At 40.6% G+C, this 24,958-nt stretch overlaps 2 protein-coding genes across 4 annotated transcripts in view; one reads left to right on the forward strand and one right to left on the reverse strand.

Annotated features, from left to right (window-relative positions):
- Positions 1 to 268: 268 nt before the first annotated feature.
- On the reverse strand, positions 269 to 24,292 carry LOC124263569 (fibrillin-1-like). Its single transcript, XM_046698230.1, has 9 exons — positions 23,813 to 24,292; positions 22,920 to 23,038; positions 20,645 to 20,776; positions 12,418 to 15,138; positions 9,173 to 9,298; positions 7,420 to 7,518; positions 5,520 to 5,642; positions 3,457 to 3,552; positions 269 to 479 (listed from the first exon to the last, which is right to left on the reverse strand). The coding sequence occupies exons 1-9, from the start codon at positions 23,890 to 23,892 to the stop codon at positions 316 to 318; spliced, it is 3,660 nt and encodes a 1,219-aa protein (XP_046554186.1). The 5' UTR covers positions 23,893 to 24,292; the 3' UTR covers positions 269 to 315.
- Positions 24,293 to 24,544: 252 nt separating this feature from the next.
- LOC124263566 (retinoblastoma-binding protein 5 homolog) overlaps positions 24,545 to 24,958 on the forward strand; it is a 31,833-nt gene continuing 31,419 nt past the window's right edge. For all 3 annotated transcript variants that reach the window (XM_046698226.1, XM_046698227.1, XM_046698228.1), the window contains exons 1-2: positions 24,545 to 24,618; positions 24,711 to 24,736. In XM_046698226.1, coding sequence (XP_046554182.1) covers positions 24,600 to 24,618; positions 24,711 to 24,736 — 45 coding nt within the window. In that variant the 5' untranslated portion in view covers positions 24,545 to 24,599. The remainder of the gene's footprint in view (positions 24,619 to 24,710; positions 24,737 to 24,958) is intronic.

Genomic DNA, 24,958 nt, shown 5'->3' on the forward strand with positions numbered 1-24,958 from the left:
TCATGAGATATCGCGTTAACAAGAATCGGGACGTAACGGACAGACGCCGCTGAATACATAGTCCCCTGTTCTGGCGGGGGACAATTAAACTCACTCACTCACTATAAACATATAAAGCATGCAACAGGGACCAAAGAATAGTTCGTTATATCCGTCATTTCATTGAGTGCATGTTCGTTGTAGACATGTTTATCGTAATATGAAAGAATCATGTTGTTTAATTTCTTTTGAGGAGTATAGAGCAAGACAGAAAACTCAATACAATGGCGAGAAATTGAACATTTATTAACATTTATCGAGTCTTGTGTTTCAGAATCATTTTCCGATTTGATTGCGAGACCTCTGTGTCCTGGAGCGACGTTCACATGTATGTCTGTCCTGAGCCAGAGTCTGCCCTGGCGGACAGGAACAACGATAGCCTCCATATTTGTTTTGACATGTGTGACTACATCGATTCTGACCAGAGCACTCGTTCACATCTGAAAGTACAAGAAAATGAGTGAGAACACTGCTGCCGACTGTGACTGTGAGACAGTGAGTGAGTTTACTTTTATGCCACTTTTAGCAATATTCCAGCAACATCATGGCGGGGCACCAGAAATGGGCCTCGCACGTACCCATGTGGGGAATCGAACCTTGGTCTACAGCGTGACGAGCAAATGCTTTAACCACTGGGCTACCCCACCACCCTCCTGTCATCATAATTGTTTGATGTTGAACAGGTATAGATCATGGATAGCATTTGTATTTTTCCCTGAATGTGAATACTGAATATACATTTTTTACAATCCAAAATTAGAAAAGATATACATGCCATTCGGCTTGATTGATTGGGTACGACATTACTTAAACACTAAGCCTGATCAGTATTGGGGGCCATGGATTAGCCTAATGGTTAGAGAATCCCCTCGTCACACTGAAGACCTGGGTTTGATTGTCTACATGGGTACAAGGTGTGAAGTCCATTTCTGGTGTCCCCCTGCCGTGATACTGCTGGAATACTGCTAAAAGTGGCGTAAAACTAACTAACTCACTCACTCACTGATCAGTATTGATTATATCTGATTGTTCGATTACCAAAACAGCAAACACCATCAATTGTACTATCTTCCGAAGGCAAGACTGTCTTATAGCAAACAGTCTACATTTCACCCAAGCCATTTCAAGCTCTATTACCCATAAAGATCCATCATAGGCGGATCCAGAGGGGGGGTGCGGGGGTGCGCACCCCCCTTTTGTCCTGATAGTTTATTAAATGACCATTGAAACTCGGGTGAAAATGAAGTGTGCACCCTCCCTTTTCTCAATAGTGTGCACCCCTCCTTTCTCAATAGTGTGCACCCCACCTTTCTCAATAGTGTGCACCCCCCCTTTCTCAAAAAGCTGTATCCGCCCCTGTCCATGTCAGAATTGGTCTTCAGCAACACATGCTTGTTGTAAGAGGTGACTAACAGGATTGGGTTGTCAGGCTCGCTGACTTGGTTGACATGTCATTGTATCCCGATTGCATAGATTGATGCTCATGCTGTTGATCTCTGGATTGTCTGGTCCAGACTCAATTATTTACAGACATCCACCATATAGCAGGAATATTGCTGAGTGCGGCGTAAAACTAAACTTACTCACTCACTCATCCTCTGGAGGCAAGAGTGTCCTACAGTGAACATCAAACTCTACATTTCACCCAAGCCATTTCAACAGATGTACTTACGATTGGACTATACCTTACAAAATCAATTTTCATTGGTTACCAGGTAATTTACATTCTCTTCCCACAGAGGTTACTCCTGTCATGTATTCCTACGTAACCTCTGTTCTAATACGGCCCTTTCATGGTGTGAGCGTTCAAGATTCGTGATTGGAGGCAATCAGATTTAGTTGTGCAATCAGCGACGTTGTTTCAAAAGTGATCATTCGCAAGGCCTCGGTAATTTCCGTATACTTCGAGAAAACTAAACCTCTTCCCCTGCGCGATGCGCAAACGTTTCTTCTAGACAGAACTCAGTCATGTTATGGCGGATCAGTGGCATCTCCATCGCCCTCGTTGACAACGGACAAGCTAGCCATTAAACGTCTTGTGTGTAACATCAACACAAGTCCCCGGCAGAGGGGGGATATTTGTGGCCTCACATTTGCTTGTGTTAGTCAAGTTGAATCTAAGTCGATGTAACACGTGTTCTGATAGGATAGAAAGAAGGGAGATAATTCGTGTTGCGATCTTTTGCCGCTAGGGGATTTTACGAGAACCGGGAAATATGGCCGTATTAGAACAGAGGTTACGTTGGAAGATATGACAAGTAACCTCTGTGGGAAGAGAATGGGTAATTTAATGATATGACATTATATGGTAGAGATATTACTTGCATGTGTTTTAATATTGTAACAGGAATACAAGCAATCTCATATTGGTGATACAGTGACACACTTGGTTCTTTACTCCTAGGAAATTCTGACCCGTGAAGGTCCGGGTTAGAATACTGATCTTCAGTAACCCATGCTTGTCGTAAGAGGCGACTAACAGGATCGGGTGGTCAGGCTCGCTGACTTGGTTGACACATGTCATCGGTTCCCAACTGCATAGACCAATGCTCATGCTGTCGATCACTGGATTGTCTGGTCCAGACTCGATTATTTACAGACCGCCGCCATATAGCTGGAATATTGCTGAGTGCGGTGTAAAACTAAACTCACTCACTCCTAGGAAATTCTAAACTTGTCACAGGAAACAATATTGCAAATACTGACTTGTCAGAAAGCCAATTTACTGCCTGATAGTATGTGATTGGCAAAATGGCAAACAAGAGACTATCCTTGACAGACCTGTGTGTTTTCTTCAGTTCAGTTAGCACAGAACAAAAATGCCTATGGTCAGATTTCATTCTGGACCAGACATTCCAGTGACTGACTTCATCAGAGCACCGAACTATGCAATTGGGATACAATGGCGTGTCAAACAAGTCAGATTTCATTCTGGACCAGACATTCCAGTGATTGACTTCATCAGAGCACCGAACTATGCAATTGGGATACAATGGCGTGTCAAACAAGTCAGCAAGCCTGACCGCCCAATCATTAGTCACCTCTGACAACAAGTATGGGTTGCTGAAGACCAATTCTAACCCAAATCTTCACAGGGGAGGCAAGCATTCCTTTGCTGATAATCAGCTGTAACAAGACTGACCTACTGAGGTTGGTTTTACGCCGCTTTTAGCAATATTCCAGCAACATCACGGCGAAATGGGCTTCACACATTGCACCCATGTGGGGATTCAAACCTGGGTCTTCGGCGTGACGAGCCAACGCTTTAACCGTTAGGCTACCCCACCGCCCCTGCTGTAACAAGAATGTTTGTAGATATGGACTTCACTTAGGGTGTAATAGTGTTTTATTATGAAAATTCATGATGGGATATTTACATTGCCCTGCTCTGAGTTTATCAACTGGGACGAGTCTTACCAAGCTGACAGACGACCCCCTGAAACTGGGGGGGACACACACACCGGTGGTTCTCGCAGTACCCTCCGTTCCGACACTCAGGTTGACAGGTGGTATCTGAGGGAAGAAGAAGATTGTATGTGAAGGATCAAAACCAGTGATCCTTCATAGCCTAGTGGATAAAACCGCCAAGCTAGTAAGCAAGGGTTTGCAGGCCGAAACAATATATTGGCAGTTTCCAATAATGTGATATTTTACAATCGTATTCAGTATTTGCAAGACAAAGTTATATCAATCTTAATTAAAAGTCAAGGGCTATTCCCCAGAAAATCCCTGGGTTGCGGGCAAATCTATTGATATTCCCAGGGATTTCTTGGAGAATGCCCCCAAAACTGCCTGAAGAGGTTTACTCGGTAAAAGGTGAGGTGAGGGGAGGTGAAATTGGGTTTAACGTCGTGCTTGAGAATATTTCACTCATATGACGACGTGCATGCATGTGTATGTGTAGGTGCAGCTGCTTGTACTAGCTCAGACTGAAACTGGTTTTATAGTGCTAGCCCACTGAGATACCACGCCGCAGTGAAGCATGAATACCCCACTCAGACACATTATACTGACTCCGAGGTGACCAGTCCTTGTTGTACCCATTAATGCCCGAACGCCAGGCAGAGACCAACAAGTACCATATTTTAACGTCTTTTGGTATGACACGGTCGGGGATAGAACCCGCGACCTTCCGCTCTCCGGGCGGACGCTCTAACCACTACACCACGGTGGCGGTCACTCGGTAAAAGGAGGACCTGGCGAGACAATAGAGTGACGTCACTGGAGGTTTATAAAGAAATTCCCATCCTCCTCCCAGACTGGAGGCACTAATGTGAAATACATTTATTGTTTTTTCTGAATATGTGTGTTTGTTTCTTTGCTTTTGTTTGATGCCCCAGCCAGCATTGAATACATGAAATGCAACGTGTCTTGTATTTGAGGTTACACTTAAAGTTAAGATACTAGATGGTTTTTTGTTGATTCGCTCCTGGGATTGGTTAGATTGTTGACTTTCTGATAGTGTGAGTTCTAATCCCAGATACCTTCAGTTGTTGGCAATCTATAGCCCGTTTTTATAGTGTATTGTCCACATAGTGCTATTAGTTTTAACTTTCCACGCAAGTTTTAATTCTAATTGTGATATTCTAGTTGTTTTACTGTCCTTCGTCTGTCCTTCCTCTAATCCCAGATGGGACTCAACCCAAAACAGTACCAGAGTCTGTACTTTACTGACAGAGTATAATCCCAAATATACCGTATGTTGAATGCCCCTTTCAACAATCTTTCAGTGGTATGACAGTGCCATGTTATAATCATGTACAAGACAATCCTTTGATTGATACACACTGTCAGGTACAATCTCAGACACACTATTGATCAATACTGACAAACAGCAGAGTCCGATCCTGCCCAGCATTGATAACATGGAACCAATTAAATGAATGATGGTATTGCCTTCATCCACTTAAACGCATTGTTAATCAAACATCGCCAATGTTAAATAAGTTCAAGTAAATGTGCCAAAGTACAGTGGAATCTGTCAAATCCAGACTGACTGACTGACTGACTGAGTTTAGTTTTACGCCGCTTTTAGCAATATTCCAGCAATATCACGGCAGGGGACACCATAAATGGGCTTAACACATTGTGCCCATGTGGGGAATCGAACCCCGGGTCTTCGGCGTGACGAGCGGACGCTTTAACCACTAGGCTACCCCACCGCCCTTCAAATCCAGACTCTGTGTAATCTGGTTTTCTCCAAAATCCGGACTACTCTTGGAGTCATGGCAAAATTGTTCTTAATTTATCATTAAAGCTTGCTTTATAATCCAGACTCTCTGAATTACGGATTACGGACTAATACGGTAACTCATCGTGGTAGTGTCTACGGTAACGGACAAACGTTGTCTAATCCAGACCGCTTTACAATCCGGTCGAGTGAGTCGGTCCCAGGCCAGTCCGTAATAGACAGATTCCACTGTAGTTCATTAGGACAGAGATGTTAAAACACCCTTGACTTAAGAGGATGGTACACTTACTCATGCAGGACCTCTTGTCTGTCCTGAGTCGAGAGCCTGGGGGGCAGATACATGCGTAGCCTCCGTACGTGTTGCGACAGTAGAACTCACAGAGACCTCGCCCACTGGCACACTCATCTATATCTAGGACAAAAGGTCATAATTAAAACGGACAGCTGAACAGATTGATCATCAGAAATATTGTTGATGGGAATCATTATTAATGATTATTGATATGAAAATTGTGTAATCGATAATATTGTTTATCATACAATGGATAGTGTTCTCGGCAGGATAAAGCCAACGGATATTTTCGGTATCTGTTGGGGTCATATACGGATATCGATGCAAATTAGAGAGGTCATATGCAAATTTTAGGGTCTACTTTCACAGTGTAAACAAGCATGGCGTCAAGGGTCGGCGGTCGTGTCCGGACTGATGGCCGTGGTTATGGTACTGTCAGTGCTTTGATCCAAGAAAATTCATGCCTGGTTATGATAGATGTAGTAGATTACAAAGCGAAGATAGAAATTCATAGGCTTACGAAGATACCAACATCAGTTCCCCGACTGACTGTCAGTGTTTGCGAGAGAAGGTGCACAATGTCACGCGAACATTAAAGCGTAGTTTGTTGTTCAAAAGGTTAATTGAAGGTTTCTGAAGTTTCTTAGACATATAACTCAGATTTGTTGACAACAATACATACTCTAGCATAAAAGCTTACTGGGAACTAGATGACCTAACGCAGTCAGCTGAGTGATCAGGAGAAAATTATGTCACCAGGCTTGTGACGTAACGTATTACTCCGCACATATTTGTGACGTCATAGACATTCCACGAAGTTTAGTTTCATGATTTGTGGCATTTGAAATCGCATTTTTTAAAATTATAAAGCAAAAATGACACTGTATGATAAATAGGTTATCACACTCTTTGGGATGGTTAATATTCTGCATTAGGAATAAACACTATGTATTTAGCTCGCCAAGGCTCGCTAAATACAATGATTATTCCTAATGCAGGATATTAACCATACCAAAACACACGCGTGTGATAACCTATATACATCAACTATTGTGATGAAGTAATTTTTATTTTTTTTAATTTATTCAGAAAATACACCAAGTTAGGTCTTTATTGGGCTGCTTCCCAGATAGCATTCGAACGTTGGCCCAACATTGGCAATGTTGGCAAAACCATTGCCAATGTTGGGCCAACGTCTGAATGCTAACCGGGTTCTTAAGAATGTTCAGGACGGTGTTTTGCTGGTAATCCAAGCCTACATATGTCACCACTCACCACTGATGTGAGATATGTTGATTTCTTTCAGAATTTTTAATCATGTTTGCTCATGTTACTTTCCGATATCTAATCGATATTCATTTAATGATGATTGATCTGTATGATCTATATCGATAGCCTGCCCTAATAATGAAACACATAGGCCATGAAATCATTTATTCCATAACTTGTTTACTGATTGTTTGTGTCAGTTGGGTTGGTTCTTCAAATCTAAACAATCTGGAAAATAAAAAGGCTGACAGTTGTGTGAAAAAAAGAAAAAGTGAATGAAATATGTTTTTGAAAGAAGCACTGACATTATAAGTTATCACATCGTGTCGAGGGAAATACGGGGTTTTATCAGTCCCACGTAAGGTTGTATTCCCCGAGGGAATACAACCTGACTCGGGACTGATAAAACCCCGTATTTCCTTCGACACAATGTGATAACGCATTTATCTAGCCGAATGTTTTTACTAAATGAAAAGAAAACAAAACAAAATTAGAAATTACTGAAATTAGAAAACAGACTTAACAGGCAGATGAAAAGATCGAAGTACAAAACTGAAATCTTTGGCTCGGGTGGTCACCGGGTCCATGAATTAAGAGAGTCACCAAGATTACCTTGTATAAAACTTACCACTCTCACATAAATCCCCTGTAAAACCTGATGGACACACGCACACGCCGTTGTCGCTGCATCTGCCGCCGTTCAAGCAGTCGGGCACACATCTCAACACTAAAACAAGTTAGGGGTAATATCTTGTCAAAACAATTCATATTGATTATGGATGTGTGAAACTATAGTGACAAGATGCTTAGAAAACTAAGTCAAATTACACCAATATGCGAGGGTAATTCTGTTGGATAGTTCTGAGGGCTGGAGATAAGGGGGTGATTTCTATCCGCGATAATGAGATTTGCAGACAAATATCATTGGGCTACTCACAGCATGTTTTTAATAACAAACACACCAACAATACCTAACCTGAAAAGAGATCAAAACAAGGGAGACAACTCTATTGTGACACTACTTTGACAATAATGAAATTATAATCCATAGGCGGATCCAGAGGGGGGTTGCAAGGGTGCGTACCCCCTCTTTTGTGCTGAAAGATTGTTAAATGACCATTGAAAGTTTGTGAAAATGAAGTGTGCACCCCACCTTTTCTCAATAGTGTGCACCCCCCTTTCTCAAAAAGCTGTATCCGCCCCTGTAATCAACAGTGTAATGGTAATAAAGAACCTACACTCTGCATGTTTCTCTTGTAATGAAATAAGGGAAGGTCAAGGTAATAAAGTCCTAAAAATTTACTCAAAACATTTACATGATTCAGAAATCTAAACTATGACAGAGACCGTGTGATAGGCGGTGACTCATCTCCTAGCTACTGGTTACAGCTTGGAGGCCCGGACTGTGAATGGACAACACTAAGAATATGAGAATAAGAGCCTACCCTCTGAGGAAGGTAGCTCTGTTAACTCACCTGTTCAGGTTCTCTTGTCGTTGTTCAGTGTTGTGCCAGGACTGTTAAACCAATTGTGCGAACATACCCTGCACTGCTGAGGATGGTAGCTCAAAACCTACCCTGCACTGCTGAGGATGGTAGCTCAATTAACTCACCTGTTCAGGTTCTCTTGTCATTGTTCAGTGTTGTGTGCAGGACTGTTAAACCAATTGTGTAAACCTACCCTGCACTGCTGAGGATGGTAGCTCAATTAACTCACCTGTACAGGTTCTCTTGTCATTGTTCAGTGTTGTGCCAGGACTGTTAAACCAATTGTGTAAACCTACCCTGCACTGCTGAGGATGGTAGCTCAATTAACTCACCTGTACAAGTTCTCTTGTCATTGTTCAGTGTTGTGCCAGGACTGTTAAACCAATTGTGTAAACCTACCCTGCACTGCTGAGGATGGTAGCTCAATTAACTCACCTGTTCAGGTTCTCTTGTCATTGTTCAGTGTTGTGCCAGGACTGTTAAACCAATTGTGTAAACCTACCCTGCACTGCTGAGGATGGTAGCTCAATTAACTCACCTGTACAGGTTCTCTTGTCATTGTTCAGTGTTGTGCCAGGACTGTTAAACCAATTGTGTAAACCTGCCTGCTGAGGATGGTAGCTCAATTAACTCACCTGTACAGGTTCTCTTGTCATTGTTCAGTGTTGTGCCAGGACTGTTAAACCAATTGTGTAAACCTACCCTGCACTGCTGAGGATGGTAGCTCAATTAACTCACCAATTGTGTAAACCTACCCTGCACTGCTGAGGATGGTAGCTCAATTAACTCACCTGTACAGGTTCTCTTGTCATTGTTCAGTGTTGTGCCAGGACTGTTAAACCAATTGTGTAAACCTACCCTGCACTGCTGAGGATGGTAGCTCAATTAACTCACCTGTACAGGTTCTCTTGTCGTTGTTCAGTGTTGTGCCAGGAGGACATTCACACTCAAAATGACCGAAGGTGTTCTTGCAACGATATTGACAGAAACCAGGTGGCAGCTCTTGGCATTCGTCAATATCTGTCAACACCAGCATAATCTTAACATCACAATATTTCATCATCACCATCATCATCTTCATCATCATCATCATCATCATCATTAGTAATGGGTCAGCCTGCTAATGTGGTTGATACATGTCATTGTATCACATTTGGGTAAATCAATGCTCATGATGTTAATCACTGGACTTTCTGGCCCAAACTTGATAATTAACATCATCATCACCATCACCACATCATCATCTTAATCATCTATTTCAACACCGACAATGTCAGTAAGCATCAAACTTATCAACATCAGTCAAAGTCCAAATCATTTTAACCATACCCAAACAATCATCATCATCATCATCATCATCATCATGGCCTATGGGGTAGCCTAGTGGTAAAGCATTTGCTAGACATGCCAAACTGGGTTCGATTCCCCACATGGGTATAATGTGTGGAGCCAATTTCTTGTGTCCCCTGCCGTGATATTGCGACATAGAACTAAAATCGTCATCATCATCCATCATCATCAATCATCCATCATCATCAACCATCATCATCATCAACCATCATCATCATCATCATCATCATCCATCATCATCATCATCATCAATCATTCATCATCAATCATCATCATACATCATCATCATCATCATCATCATCATCATCATCATCATCATCCATCAATCATCATCATCATCATCATCATCATCATCATCATCATCATCATTTATGCCAGTGTTGGCATGTCATACATTCATCATCATCATCATCATCATCATCATCATCATCATCATCATCATCATCATCATCATCATCATCATCATCATCATCATCATCAATGGGGCATTTGGTCAGTCATCATCATCATCATCATCATCATCAATCATCATCATCATCATGGGCATCATCATCCATCATCATCATCATCAATCATTATTTATCATCATCAATGTTATATACATTCATCATCATCAACCATCATCATATCATCATCATCATCCATCATCAATACATGTCATACATCATCATCATCATCATCATCATCATCATCATCATCATCATCATCATCATCATCATCATTTATGGGGCAGCCCAGTGTTCATGTCATACACATCATCATCCATCCATCATCATCATCATCATCATCATCATCCATCATCATCAATCATCATCATCATCATCATCATGTCATCATCATTTATCCATCATCATCATCCATCATACATCATCATCATCATCATCATCATACAGTGTTTGCATGTCATACATTCATCATCATCATCAATCATCATTTATCATCATCATCATGTCATCATCATCATCATCATCATCATCATCATCATCATCATCAGCCAGTGTTTGCATGTCATACATACATCATACATTCATCATCATCCATCATCATCATCATCATCAATCATCATCAGTGTTTGCATGTCATACATTCCTACATGTCATACATTCATCATCATCCATCATCATCATCATCATCATTCATCATCATCCATCATCATCATCATCATCATCAATCATTTATGGGGCAGCCCAGTGTTTGCATGTCATACATTCCTACATGTCATACATTCATCATCATCCATCATCCATCATCATCATCATCATCAATCATTATTTATGGGGCAGCCCAGTGTTTGCATGTCATACATTCCTACATGTCATACATTCATCATCATCCATCATCATCAATCATCATCATCATCAATCATCATCATCATTTGCAATCATCATTTATGGGGTCAACATCCAGTGTTTGCATGTCATACATTCCTACATAGTCATACATTCATCATCATCCATCATCATACAATATGTGCATGTCATACATTGAAGCCCATTTCTAATGTCCCCTGCCTTGACATTGCAGGAATATCTCTTACAAACAGCCAGAAACTATATCCCTCGCTTACTGTTATCATCAATGGTAGTGACTCAACAATTACAGCCATCCTTATGAGCCATCCTTATTTATGGCAAAAAAATACCAACCAGACATTACCCTAAACATCATTTTACGAAGAACAGAGGTACAGATAAGCTGCGTATCTGCGTAAATTACGCAAACATTTATGTGAAAACCCAATTCCTATTAAGTCTATTGCGTACAAGTACGCTTGAAGTTTTGTAAATACTCAATAAATGTGATCTTACATGCGTATACACAAAACTGTCCAATCGTAGCTTGCGTACTGGTGGATAGATAAAATAACTGACGTATATTGAGAGGTTCTATATTAGGACATGAACTGACAACCTGCAGTCTTTCTTATCGTTTCTCATATAACAGATCAAAGGTAAATCACAAACACTAACATTTAAACTATATTATATTTTTAAAATTAATGGAAATTGGCACAATACCCAAATGAGTTTGATTGAGGTGAGTACAATTTATTTGGTTATTTGGAAAATTAGGATACCCAATTGAGATGAACACAAGGGAGTACATAACTCAATGACCCAAAACGTTATCTGTAGCTCTGGAAGAATTATTTTCAAAACAGACATTTTCATCTGATTAAACATATCCAATAGACTGGATCTCAAGTATTAAATATATACTGAACATCACACCCAATCCATCAGGACCCAATATGAAAGATAATGTGTAAGTAAAAGCTTGCTGACTGAAGCAAACTTCATCACTCCTAGACCAGTAACAAAGCTACACGGTGGTGAAACAACAATATCCATTTCACAAAATCATTGGATTTAGTATGGCAGAGGATACTGGAAATAGACTTCATCATGTTCACATCGTACCCATTGTGAGAACTGAACCCAGGTCTTTGGCATGATAAGCAAAACACAGTGCTGAAACATTATCAAGTATATTCCACAAAAACACAGGAGTTATCATGGCTGATCATTGCAGGGAACACCAGAAAAAGGGCCTCACACACTGTAGCAATTTAGGAATTGAACCCAGGGCCCCGTTTCACAAAGCTTTCGCATAGCCCTCTGTCCTTTATAGGAGGTACGAATGCTACAAGGAAAGTTATGTGATTTTAGGCTTATGAGAGCTTTGTGAAACGGGGGCCCTGGCCTTTATGGCAACAAGCAAACACTTCACCCACTAGGCTACCATACTGCTTCACAGTAATCATGTGTCCTGTAACTGAGTCATCTTACCTTCCTGGCAGGTACTTCCCATAATCCCCGTGGGGCAGACACACGTTCCATTCTGACACGTTCCCCCGTTGGCACACTGTGGGTTACATCCTCTGAGGAACCCACGCAGAAGATCCTTACAGCTTCGCCTCTTGTGGCGATCCACCAGGTCAATCTTACAGTTTTCCACAATCTCTGTGCGACATTTAAAATCATCGCAGATGATCTCTATAAACTCCTCAAGCTGACACACTAATCCGAATGTCGTGTTAACGAGTCCATAGCCCTGTTCACATGGCGGAAGTGGACCTCCACGAGGGGGGCATGGTTCTGTGTCACAGTCATACTCTGCTGCAAGGGGGTGGCATTTTGGGGGTGAGGAGGATAGATGGTACCCCACGGGACAGTCCAGGTCAAGGGTGAAGGACTTGCAAATGACCCCTTCGTCAGTTTCTACGGGTCGGGAGTCTTCATCACAGAGATTTGTGTTCTTGTCTAGTGGTCTACATTCTGATCTTGAATCGACAGCAAAGAGAATCTGCCCAGCGGGACACTTCAGTCTGGAGTTGATCAACACCTTCTCGCAGAAGAACCCGCTCCCAATCCTCACCATCCTTTGCCCACTGTGGCAGGTCAAGGTCACTTGCGATTTTTTCACGCACTCAAACCCATGATGCATTCGAACAGCAATCAAATTACGAGAACAATCAGGAAGCAGGTCGATCTCAGACACTTTTAAATCTTGACATACAAATCCACGAGGTGTCGCTGACCTTATCTGACCTTCAGTGCATGAGCCACCGACCTTCCCAGACAGGGTGACTTCAGACGTCTTCCGCGTTGTCCGACGGTACTTGCACTCCAGCCCTTTGTTCGTCCTCACTAACTCTAACCCAGATGCACAGGGAAGACCAGTCAGAGATGCTCGGTTTATTTTCTTACATCTCAGACCCTTTGGCCCTTCTACCAGTCTTTGTCCATAAGGACACTTTACTTTTGTGGCATCTTTCTTAGGTGGAAACCCACATGCTTGACCTCTTGGCGTGTTGATGATGATCTGTGGGGGTCTGCAGACCAGCGGAGGTTTTGTTGTCAAGGTGAAGGTCGGACCTACATACTGGCACATTATACCTATAGATGTCTGAACTCGCTGTAAGCCAACAGGACATGGTGGGAATGTCGTTGTGGGCTTTGGAGTTGTCCTCAGGACACAGATGGCACCGGAAACAGTTCTGACGAGGTCTTCATCATTTCTACAAGTCAAAGGAGTTGTTGTCGTGGTTGTAGTAGTAGTTGTTGTAGATGATGTGGGAACATCCTGGCATACAAATTTCCCCTGCATCTTTAGAAGCATCTGTCCTTTCAGACAGGAAGGTGGTGTTGGTGTTGTAGTAGTAGTGGTAGTTGATGTGGTTGGAACATCCTGGCATACAAATTTCCCCTTCACTTTTATCAGCATCTGTCCTGTGCGACAGGATGGTGGAGTAGGTGTTGTTATGGCGACACACCTCCTCCCCTCCCTCGTCTCAACAAGCACCTGTCCTGGACCACATATCAAACTATCTTCGTCAAACGCACACTCAGCCCCAGTCTCCCCCATCACAGCCTTATAGCCAGGGGGACAGTTCTTCGCCTCCAGTTCTTTACGAGCGCTCTTGCGTAACGGTCGACACACAACAGAACCATCAAACAGGCCCTTCTGGTAACCAACTGGACACTTGACCCTCTTGGAATCCACTAAATTGCTCGGCTGGGTTGTCTGCAGGTTACCCAGCCGGTTCTTCTGGTTGCATAGATCCCCACGACATGTCCATTCTCCATCTTGTTGCATTTCCCCGTCTTGCAGCATATCTTCAAACACGGTTTCTTTAATCTCATTTGTTTTCGACACATGTTTGTTCTCTTTCACACTTGGTTTCATCTGATGATGACGTTTCACAAATAATTTTGACTGTCTGTGTTCAGACTGATTTACAAGTTCATGATTTCTTTTCTTGTTGAAATCATTTAAAAACTGTTTTCTGCTCATAATCTGAGACTTGTTTTTTAACCTTGTATTTTCTTCATGGTGTTTTAAGTCTCTTTTCTTATGCCTTTTATTTTTGGGAATAATTTCAGCATTTTTTCCATAAGAATTAACATTTTGTTTTGGTTTCTGCCCATTTGATACAAGAGCATGTCCATTATGATAAACATCCTTTAAGTAATCAGTGTTAATCAAGTAGTCTGTCTCTGTGGGGAACACCCCCCAAGATTTTCTCCCATCATCACCGTCCCAGCACCCACGCCCATGACAATTAACCCCCATAAGTGCCCCTCTTGAACCCCCCTCACTTGGGATCATCTCTTGACTGGGATTATCTTCATCGCATGGCAGATGCAAGCATGACACAACATGACCTTGACCTTTTGTTGCAGCTTTTCCTCCACAGTTTATATTATTACAAGGAGATAACTCTGTCTTTTTCCTTCCATGATGCACCGGTTTGTTATTTTCACACTTTTTACCAACACAGGGGAGGAACATTGGTGGTGAGATCGTTCGTGTCAATGATTCTGCATTGCTGTATCCATGGCGACCGCTTTGTCTGATAGGGGTCGATGTGTCACAACCTTGACCTTTGCACAAAAATGTCCTTGACCCTGAGATAGGTCTGGTGGCGCGTACATGAAACTTCCTGTGGTTCCTGTGATGACTGAGATGTCTCACGCTACAACTCCTGCCACTGCATGGACTATTTTCTGAAAAACAGAATGAATCCGGTAATAATGATAAAATATTAACATTGGTTGATTGGTTGTTGTTTAACGTGGCACTCAGCAGTATTCCTGCTATATAATCGAGCCTGGAACACACAATCCAGTGATCAACAGCATGAGCATTGATCTATGCAACTGGGATACGATGGCATGTGTCAACCAAGTCAGTGAGCCCGACTGCCCAATCCCGTTTGTTACCTCTCACGACAAGCATGGGTTACTGAACACCAATTCTAACCCAGATGTTCATGGGTTAAAATATTTTAAAAAAAGGATTATGGAGTAGGGTAAAAAAAAATTGGTAAGGAAAGAGTTACAAAAATTAATCTCAAGAGAAACTGAAGTTAGTATATCCATAAAAAATAAAAAGTAACAGTTAGTCAACATTAAACAGATCTGAGTCCAATCCTGTGTCTAGAGATCCACCTATGTTAGTCAACATTAAACAGATCTGAGTCCAATCCTGTCTAGAGATCCACCCATGTTAGTCAACATTAAACAGATCTGAGTCCAATACTGTCTAGAGATCCACTTATGTTAGTCAACATTAAACAGATCTGAGTCCAATCCTGTCTAGAGATCCACCCATGTTAGTCAACATTAAACAGATCTGAGTCCAATCCTGTCTAGAGATCCACCCATGTTAGTCAACATTAAACAGATCTGAGTTCAATCCTGTCTAGAGATCCACCTATGTTAGTCAACATTAAACAGATCTGAGTCCAATCCTGTTCTCTAGAGATCCAGCTATGTTAGTCAACATTAAACAGATCTGAGTCCAATCCTGTCTAGAGATCCACCTATGTTAGTCAACATTAAAACAGATCTGAGTCCAATCCTGTCTAGAGATCCACCCATGTTAGTCAACATTAAACAGATCTGAGTTCAATCCTGTCTAGAGATCACCTATGTTAGTCAACATTAAGCAGATCTGAGTCCAATCCTGTCTAGAGATCACCTATGTTAGTCACATTAAAACAGATCTGAGTCCAATCCTGTCTAGAGATCCACTTATGTTAGTCAACATTAAACAGATCTGAGTCCAATCCTGTCTAGAGATCCACCTATGTTAGTCAACATTAAACAGATCTGAGTCAATCCTGTCTAGAGATCCACTTATGATAGTCAACATTAAAACAGATCTTGAGTCCAATCCTGTCTAGAGATCCACTTCTATGATAGTCAACATTAAACAGATCTGAGTCCAATACTGTCTAGAGATCCACTCCTATGTTAGTCAACATTAAACAAATCTGAGTCCAATCCTGTCTAGAGATCCACTTATGTTAGTCAACATTAAACAGATCTGAGTTCATTTCCTGTCTAGAGATCCACCCATGTTAGTCAACATTAAGCAGATCTGAGTTCAATCCTGTCCTAGAGATCCACTTATGTTAGTCAACATTAAACAGATCTGGAGTCCAATCTGTCTAGAGATCCACCCATGTTAGTCAAACATTAAACAGATCTGAGTCCAATCCTGTCTAGAGATCCACCTATGTTAGTCAACATTAAACAGATCTGAGTCCAATCCTGTCTTAGAGATCCAAATTTGTTAGTCAACATTAAACAGATCTGAGTCAATCCTGTCTAGAGATCCACTTATGATAGTCAACATTAAACAGATCTGAGTCCAATACTGTCCTAGAGATCCACCCATGTTAGTCAACATTAAACAGATCTGAGTCCAATCCTGTCTAGAGATCCACCTATGTTAGTCAACATTTAAACAGATCTGAGTCCAATCCTGTCTAGAGATCCACCTATGTTAGTCAACATTAAACAGATCTGAGTCCAATCCTGTCTAGAGATCCACTTATGTTGAGTCAACATTAAACAGATCTGAGTTCAATCCTGTCTAGAGATCCACCCATGTTAGTCAACATCTAACACTTGCCCCTACAGATGTGAGCCTTCAAGTATTTCTCTGATTCCATTAAGTGAGTGAGTATGGCTTTTACGTACGCTTTTAGCAATATTCCAGCAATATATATTATGTCAGGGAACACCAGAAATGGGATTCACATAATATCCATGTGGAATCAAACCTCGGTCTTCCTTGTAGACGACGGGGGTAGCCTAATGGTTAAAGCTATTGGTCACACCAAAGATCCGGTTCAATCCCCACATGGGTACAATGTGTAAGAAGCCCATTTCTGGTGTCCCCGCCTGATGTTGCTGGAATATTGCTAAAAGCTGGCGCCAAACCAAACTCAGTCAGTCAGTCAGTCCTTGTGACGCACCCAATGTTTTAACCTCTCGCTTACCCACCACCCAGATTCCACTAAGATTAAAGATGCTCTAAGGCATCCAACTGTCACATATACCAACAACCAACCAAGGCATATATTCTTGGTATCAGAAATCTATCCATGACTTCATCATAAACCAAACAAAAATCCAAACCATGAAGGACAGCCCTCCGTGGTGTAGTGAGTTAGAACCAAGCCGGAAGGTCGGGTTCGATGACCGCTGGCCATCCGCTAAAATAACCAGTCAGTATAATGTGTCTGAGTGGGGTATTCATGCTTCACTGCATGGTATCTCAGTGGGCTAGCACACTATAAAACCACAATTGAGTGAGTGAGTACAGTTTGATGCCGCTTTTAGCAATATTCCAGCAATATCACGGCGGGGGACACCAGAAATGGGCTTCACACATTGTACCCATGTGGGGATTCGAACCCGGGTCTTCAGCATGAGGAGTGAACTCTTTAACCACTGGGCTACCCCACTGCCCCTAGTGACATACAAAACAAACCTTACTTTGTAATAACAAATGTATTGATCTCTTTGAACAGCATTTAGAAGTGATACATATAACAGGTGAATATTTACGGATAAAAATTTCTTTACAAAACACAAAGTTTTGGAATTCACCTGATGAAAGAGTAAGAACTTACTTACATCTCTCGTGGATAGAACATGACATGTTCACCTCGTGAGTATAGAACTTAGAAGTTTGACATCCATGAGTTTTTGAAAGACTGTGATTTTTTAAACAAAAGTAATATACAGTTGTATATATTCATGGGACCAAGAAAAATATCGATTTCCAACTTTGACATCCGACCAGGGCATATTGTGTTTGTGAAAGAAAACAAACACTTCTCTGAGTATTTGTGATGAAAGACTGTGATAGTAGTTTTACTGCAGTGACAGAAATCCTTTTAATATACAGTTGAGCACTGTCAACTGTCTCGATTATTCATGGGACACATCCCTTAGATTCATGCTGCACCGTGAGTGAAGAAAACAACCTCAGTTCAGAAAATTTATCACATATGTTCTTATGGCTGAAATATTGCCAATGTGACGTTAAATAATAACTCACTCACTCAGTTCAGAGGGATACTGAATATCGAAGTTTCATACTTGTTGGGACACATTATATCATCCCAAATATCGGAGACATTCAGATCGAAAGTTAAAGAGAATAATGATAAATTATGAAGGAAAAGACAACCGAGATATCGAAGTTATCTCGACACAACAGTACTGTATCTGTATTTTGATTCAAACTATAACTGGACGTGACTATCAGTATGGCTCACAAAGATTCTAGTCATCCAGTAGTACTTCCTAATTAACCTCCTTCTTAATTAATCTTAATTAAATAACAAACGCTTCATGACACCTTCAACAGGAATGGTGTAGCCCGATTAGTTTAAACACTACCACATCCCTTTGATCTCAACACCGCACCGTGAGTGTATAGTTGGATGCAACCCTTGTTCAGAGGGATACTGAATGGCGAGTTTCTTTAAAAGTGATAGTGAAGATGACGCTCTTGTAATTTACGGTGTTCGGACAATGACATTGCCAGTTTACAATCTGAAACGCCACGAGACATTCGCTATCCAGTTGAAGAGGCTTGAATAATGATACAATTTGAAGGATGAAAATAGAGACCGACATGTTCTATCGAGACAACTCGATATTGAGTTATCAGAGTTCAACACAACGGTGCTCCAACTGTCTGTTCAATATATGATTGATTGCGTGACTACTTCATGGCTCACAAAGAAATTGTCCAGTATCTTATTACGCAACACATCAAAACCTGGTGTTGAATAACAACATGTTGTGTATCTTAAATAATCCAGATTTCTGTAGATAGATATGTTTAAGCCAAGTGTCAGAAAAGAACTGATTGCACAATCAACGCTGTAATCCTCTGTACACCAGGGGTTGTGTTATTTACAAAACATCGTCAGATGTCAGACTAATCCCTGACCACATCTGTACAACATCCTTATCAAGGTCTATGACAGCAGACGTCATAACACAGTGTCTTGTACACACATACGGATGTTTATCATATACTTCCACCAGATAATGGCTATACTTTGATAACACCGAAGAATGCTTAATTCTTGCTGGTCAAAGTATACTGTTGAATCTAAAGCACTTGGTCACGATAGTTAGATAAGACTTATCTAACCTGCAGCTAGAATACAGTGCGTTTGATTTCATTTGAGACTGATGAATTGCTCACGAACACAAAATCTAATAATTGCAACAAAACCAAATTTTGCACAGTCACATGAAATCGACAGACACCCGAATGAAAAAGTTGTTTAAGAAACGGTCATTATTTTTTACTTAACACTATTTTTTAAGAGCCGAGGTTGAGGGAAGGGTGGTGTGTGTGTGTGTGTGTGTATAACAGCCAGGTCGTAGTGCATGTGTGTGTGCAGGGGCACTTGCTGGTAGAACAACCAGGTGCGTGTGTGTGTGTGTGTGTGTGGACTTGCTGGTACAACAGCCAGGTGCATGTGTGTGTGTGTGTTGGGGTGGGGGCACTTGCTGGTAGAACAACCAGGTGATCACTAAACATGTGTAGTGAAATTTCAATTTCACACGTGCAACTTGCACACCTGGCTGTATAATTGGCGTAGTGATTAGCAAAGCAGGCAGGTAGGGTACACTGAGGTATCCAGCCTGGTCACGATGTATTTTACTGCGAAGCATTTCCATTTTTTAAAATCTGTAATCCTTGCAAAGACATGAGGGCCTGTGACCTAATATTTCACGTACGCTTTAGAGACTACTGAAGGCAAGTATTGCTACATTTATCCTATGCCACATAGGCTGCAGTTAAGGAACTAGCTTTGTTCTAGTTTTTTATGGGGTCTTTCAACCTTACTACTCTCTGAACAGATGATCTTTCCTCAACACCATGAAGGCAGTCAAAACAACAAACATCCTGTCTAGCTTAGACACCTTCACACTCGTTTTGTCCTGAGAAAGTTATTTTGGAGAGGATCCCCAATGGAAGCAATTAAAATTGCCTACTTTTGATTCAAAATGGGAACAGCAGTTGACAAGTACGTAGTACTGGAATGAGTGAGTGAGTTGAGTTTTACACTGATTTTAGCAATATTCCAGCAATATCATGGCGGGTAACTTATTGTTGCAGGGTGATTACATTTGTTTAGATAGCAAAAACCTTACAAGAGGATGTGTCATTCTGGTAGATACTCACTGCTGTGTTGCGTACAACTGCGGCCATTCATGGCCAGGACGAAGCCTGTGTGGCAGGAACAGATATAGCTTCCTGGCGTGTTGACACACTTGTGTTGGCAGATGGACGAGAACAGACGACACTCGTCCAGGTCTGAAACAATATCAAACATATTCCGTTAAATTACAGTGAGTGATTGAGTTGAGATTTTACGTCGCTTTTAGAAATATTCCAGCAATATAACGGCAGGGGACACCAGAAATGGGCTTCACACATTGTACCCACGTGGGGAATCGAACCCGGGTCTTCGGCGTGATGAGCGAACTCTTTAACCACTAGGCTACCCCACCGCCCTGATTAAAGACAGCCACCAGATTCCTTTTCTACATATAAACAAAGTATATAACATGTTTTCAAGTTGTTTTTATACTATAACTCCGTTAATGTGTGTAATTGAAAGAAAAAATAATTATATATTCACTTTTGACAAATTTATAAACATTTATAATGTAATCGTGACAATCACTCAATAATAATATTCCAAGATTTAAAGTATACTTGGGTCCATGTTTTTTCCTGTTTACATGATTTTTCTTTAAAATCATCTTGAAAGGTGGGAAAATACAATTACTTTTGTTTCCTGATTTTGTGGCATCGAGGGCAGTGATAGCCAATCTTGTCTTGTCCAATTTGTCCAGTCCTTTTGTCTATAGTTGTGCAGTTTAAGGTCTTCACAATGTTTTGCACTGGAATCTTTTCTAGGAAGTTTATTTGAAGGAACAAAGCATTGTTTTTAAATATTTTTTATCATTTCCTCTATTTTCTGTTTCTTTATTTTTTTAATATCATTTCTTCTATTTTCTGTTTCTTCATTTTCTTAATATCCTTTTTGCCATTTTCTGTTTCTGCTATCTTCATTTTCTTTATATCATTTCTTCTATTTTCTCTTTCTCCATTTTACAGGTAGATTGGAAACTATACCACTTTTCTATCAAAACTCAACAGACCTATGGTAAGTGTTTCAGTTTTGGTGAACTTTTGCAACAAGATTAATGAGGGAATTTGTATAAGACCTCGCGTTTTCAATATATTCAATATCATTTGAAAAGGGAACAACCAGTTGTGTCGACTGATGCTCATGCTGTTGATCACTGGATTGTCTGGTCCAGACTTGATTAATTACAGACTGCCGCTATATAGCTGGAATATTGCTGAGTGCGGCGTAAAAAAAATAAATATTAATAATTAAACACAGTTGTGGAATGAAGGATGCATGGCTTGTGAGTGAGTGAGTGAGTTTAGTTTTACGCTGCTTTTAGCAATATTCCAGCGATATCATGATGGGGGACACCAGAATTGGGCTTTACACATTGTACCCATGTGGGTAATCAAACCGGGGTCTTCAGCATGTTGTTGCTAACCAACCACCCCTAGATTGTGAAGTGAACTGTATCAAGTGAGTGAGTGAGTGATAGCGGTGGTCCGCTTAATTGAAATAATCAAAGATTGGTCGCAGTGATTCAACGACCAAGCAATCGATCACGTTTTCTCATAATCGAACACAAACATTTTCTGGAACACTTTTTTGCATTAACAATATTTTTCACAAGGTTGGTTTTGTAAGTTACATTTCTTAACCACTACAAGCTTGTTCCAAGTCATGATTAAATTTATCTTAAAGACTCATGGAATTTTATGTTCCTAATATACTAGTTAAGTAGTAATCCTTTCAAGATGTGAAATTTGCCACAAAAAACACCCCAAAGAACTACATGTTTTTTCATTATGTTTTTTTTTCATTAACAAAAAACAACAACAAAAAAACAGGAAACTTTCACAAATAATGCTAACCAATTATTTTCGATGATTGATCGGTTGTAATGAAGCAATCATCAATTATGAGGTTTTAACCAATTCCCAATGAGTGAGTGAGTTTACTTTTATACCGCACTCAGCAATATTCCAGCTATATGGCGGCGGTCTGTCAATAATCGAGTCTGGACCAGACAATCCAGTGATCAACAGCATGAGCATCGATCTGGGCAATTTGGAACCGGTGACATGTGTCAACCAAGCCAGAGAACCCGACCACTTGATCCCGTTAGTCGCCTTTTACGACAAGCATGGGTTACTGAAGATCAATTCAAACCCGGACCTTCACGGGTCAAACTGTATGAAGTACACCTTTCCCTTCTTAAATTAATTAAATACCTTTTTCATCTGTTGTTTGTATATTTTCTGGAAGAAGAATTACAGTTAAGGCATAGTTGGAATATTCAGTGATCAAGACTCCAACCTTTGCAAGATTTCCTGTCCTGTTGCAGTGAGAATCCTTTCCTGCAAGTGCATCTTGAGTAACGGGGGCCGTCCGTGCAGCCCTGTTGACAGGATAGTTGTTGACATGTTGTTGACAGGCTGGTGAGATGAGATATTTTGTTATTGATAAAACATCAACAAATGATACATTAAAACTATTTATTGATACATATTGTGACACTTTTGAATAAATATAACAATACAAAATAAGTATGATGCGAACAACATAAGCAATAAGGGACCATAAATAATTTATGGCGGGGGTGGGGGTGATGATGATTTTGAAGGAGAAGCATGTACAATATGAATGATCCCCCCTAAAATTTATGTACAAAGTAAGTGACCCCCTAGACTAACAACTAGTCTCTGAAATGAACATATTTTACTGAAAAAAGTTCATAGTAAAAAAAATATAATATATAATGAAATAGAGCCCTGAGACTTTCTTCATTTTCAGCTGAGGAAATCTAGACTTGCCACATCTTCTAGAATTGCATGGGCTTTCTTGGATATATTTGCTTCAGGGTCTGTACGACAGACTAGTGACCCCCTTGCATGTCATGTACAAAATCAATGCCCCCCCCCGCCTGCCCCTCCCCATAATTTATATGCATAATATTTTAATATATTTATGTACAAATTGCTGACACCCACCCCCTATAAAATCACACAAAACACACACACCCAGCAATAATGGTTTACATATTGAAATTTAATTTCTTGTTTGATCATAATCCTAAACTCTATCAAGTCGTACTGAATGCATGAAATACAAATTGAAATCCATCTAAACAGCCTGCTATTTCGGTATATCGAGGTGTAAGCAGGGACCATATCTCTGATGTAAGCAAAAAATTCGTCTGCAACACTCACCTTTTTCTCAATCGCATTTCAATTTCACGTGAATCTGCAATTACCATTAAGATCACTAAACTGATAAATGTTGCTTCCATGTTTAACGGCTGTTGTTGTTCCGGAATAAACGTCGGATGTCCAAAATCACTGAAGATTTTCGTCTGAATATCGCCTACATTCCATGTTCAGAATAACATCGACGTTCATCCATGTTACAACCTATCTACTGGCAGACGATCTGATAAGACAAAGCTATAAACTCCCTGCTGTGCATGAACCAAGTGACTCCCGCTTAGGTTCATGAGGTCATTCCTTACCAGCTCTTAGCTTCTTACATCTGGTTTTCATCTATGCTTCCATCAGTCGGTTAATTGCAACTTGTAATTTGATAGTCCCGGCTGGACAACTTCCGGTCTTAGATAAACAGCTAGGTTTTATATCTCTATATACATGAACACCTGTTTCAAAATATCAATAACATGCATTGGGCGACATTGTATCGGTTTCTCCAAACTTTTAAAACTCAACAATTAGCAGAACAATTTTACATGAAAACACACATATTTTTCGCTTTTGTTGAGTTAATATTTCTTCCAGTACCAATTCCACAGAGAGCACGTGTTTCTGATTATTTTCATCACAAACCATTCGGGAATGAGAATGCTTTGATGCTATTGGTCAATGCTAGCATTGTCCAATCAGTGAAGAGAAAAAGCAAACGGGATTGTAGAAAGAAAACAAGGATTTTAACGCATGCGCACTGCAGTTCTAAACATGTTTACTTCCTGTTTTCGGCGCGCTGACAATGAATCTCGATCTGCTTGGTACGTTTCTGTGTGTAGTATCTTTTTCAGTTCTTTTTTTGCGTTTTTATTTATTCCGGTATTCTCATACGATCTTTTGTCTTGTTTTGCAGAGACATTTGGCCAGAATTATCCGGAGGTGAGTAAATCATGTACCATATTTACGGTCGACCGGTCATGCAGGATACATTCAGTCAAAGACCGGCTTCTTACTCTTAGCCTAACTTAAGAAAAAAATGTTTTAGCACGATCTTCAATATATAAAATACCTTTTCACGTAGTTGTTAGGAATGACACTTAACAATACTTCTATTCCAACGAGTTGTCAAAACATTATTTGTAAACGGTAGCATTTGAAAAC

Source organism: Haliotis rubra, unplaced genomic scaffold (assembly GCF_003918875.1).
Source record: "Haliotis rubra isolate DU_JTF1 unplaced genomic scaffold, ASM391887v1 Scf89, whole genome shotgun sequence".
NCBI lineage: Eukaryota > Metazoa > Mollusca > Gastropoda > Lepetellida > Haliotidae > Haliotis > Haliotis rubra.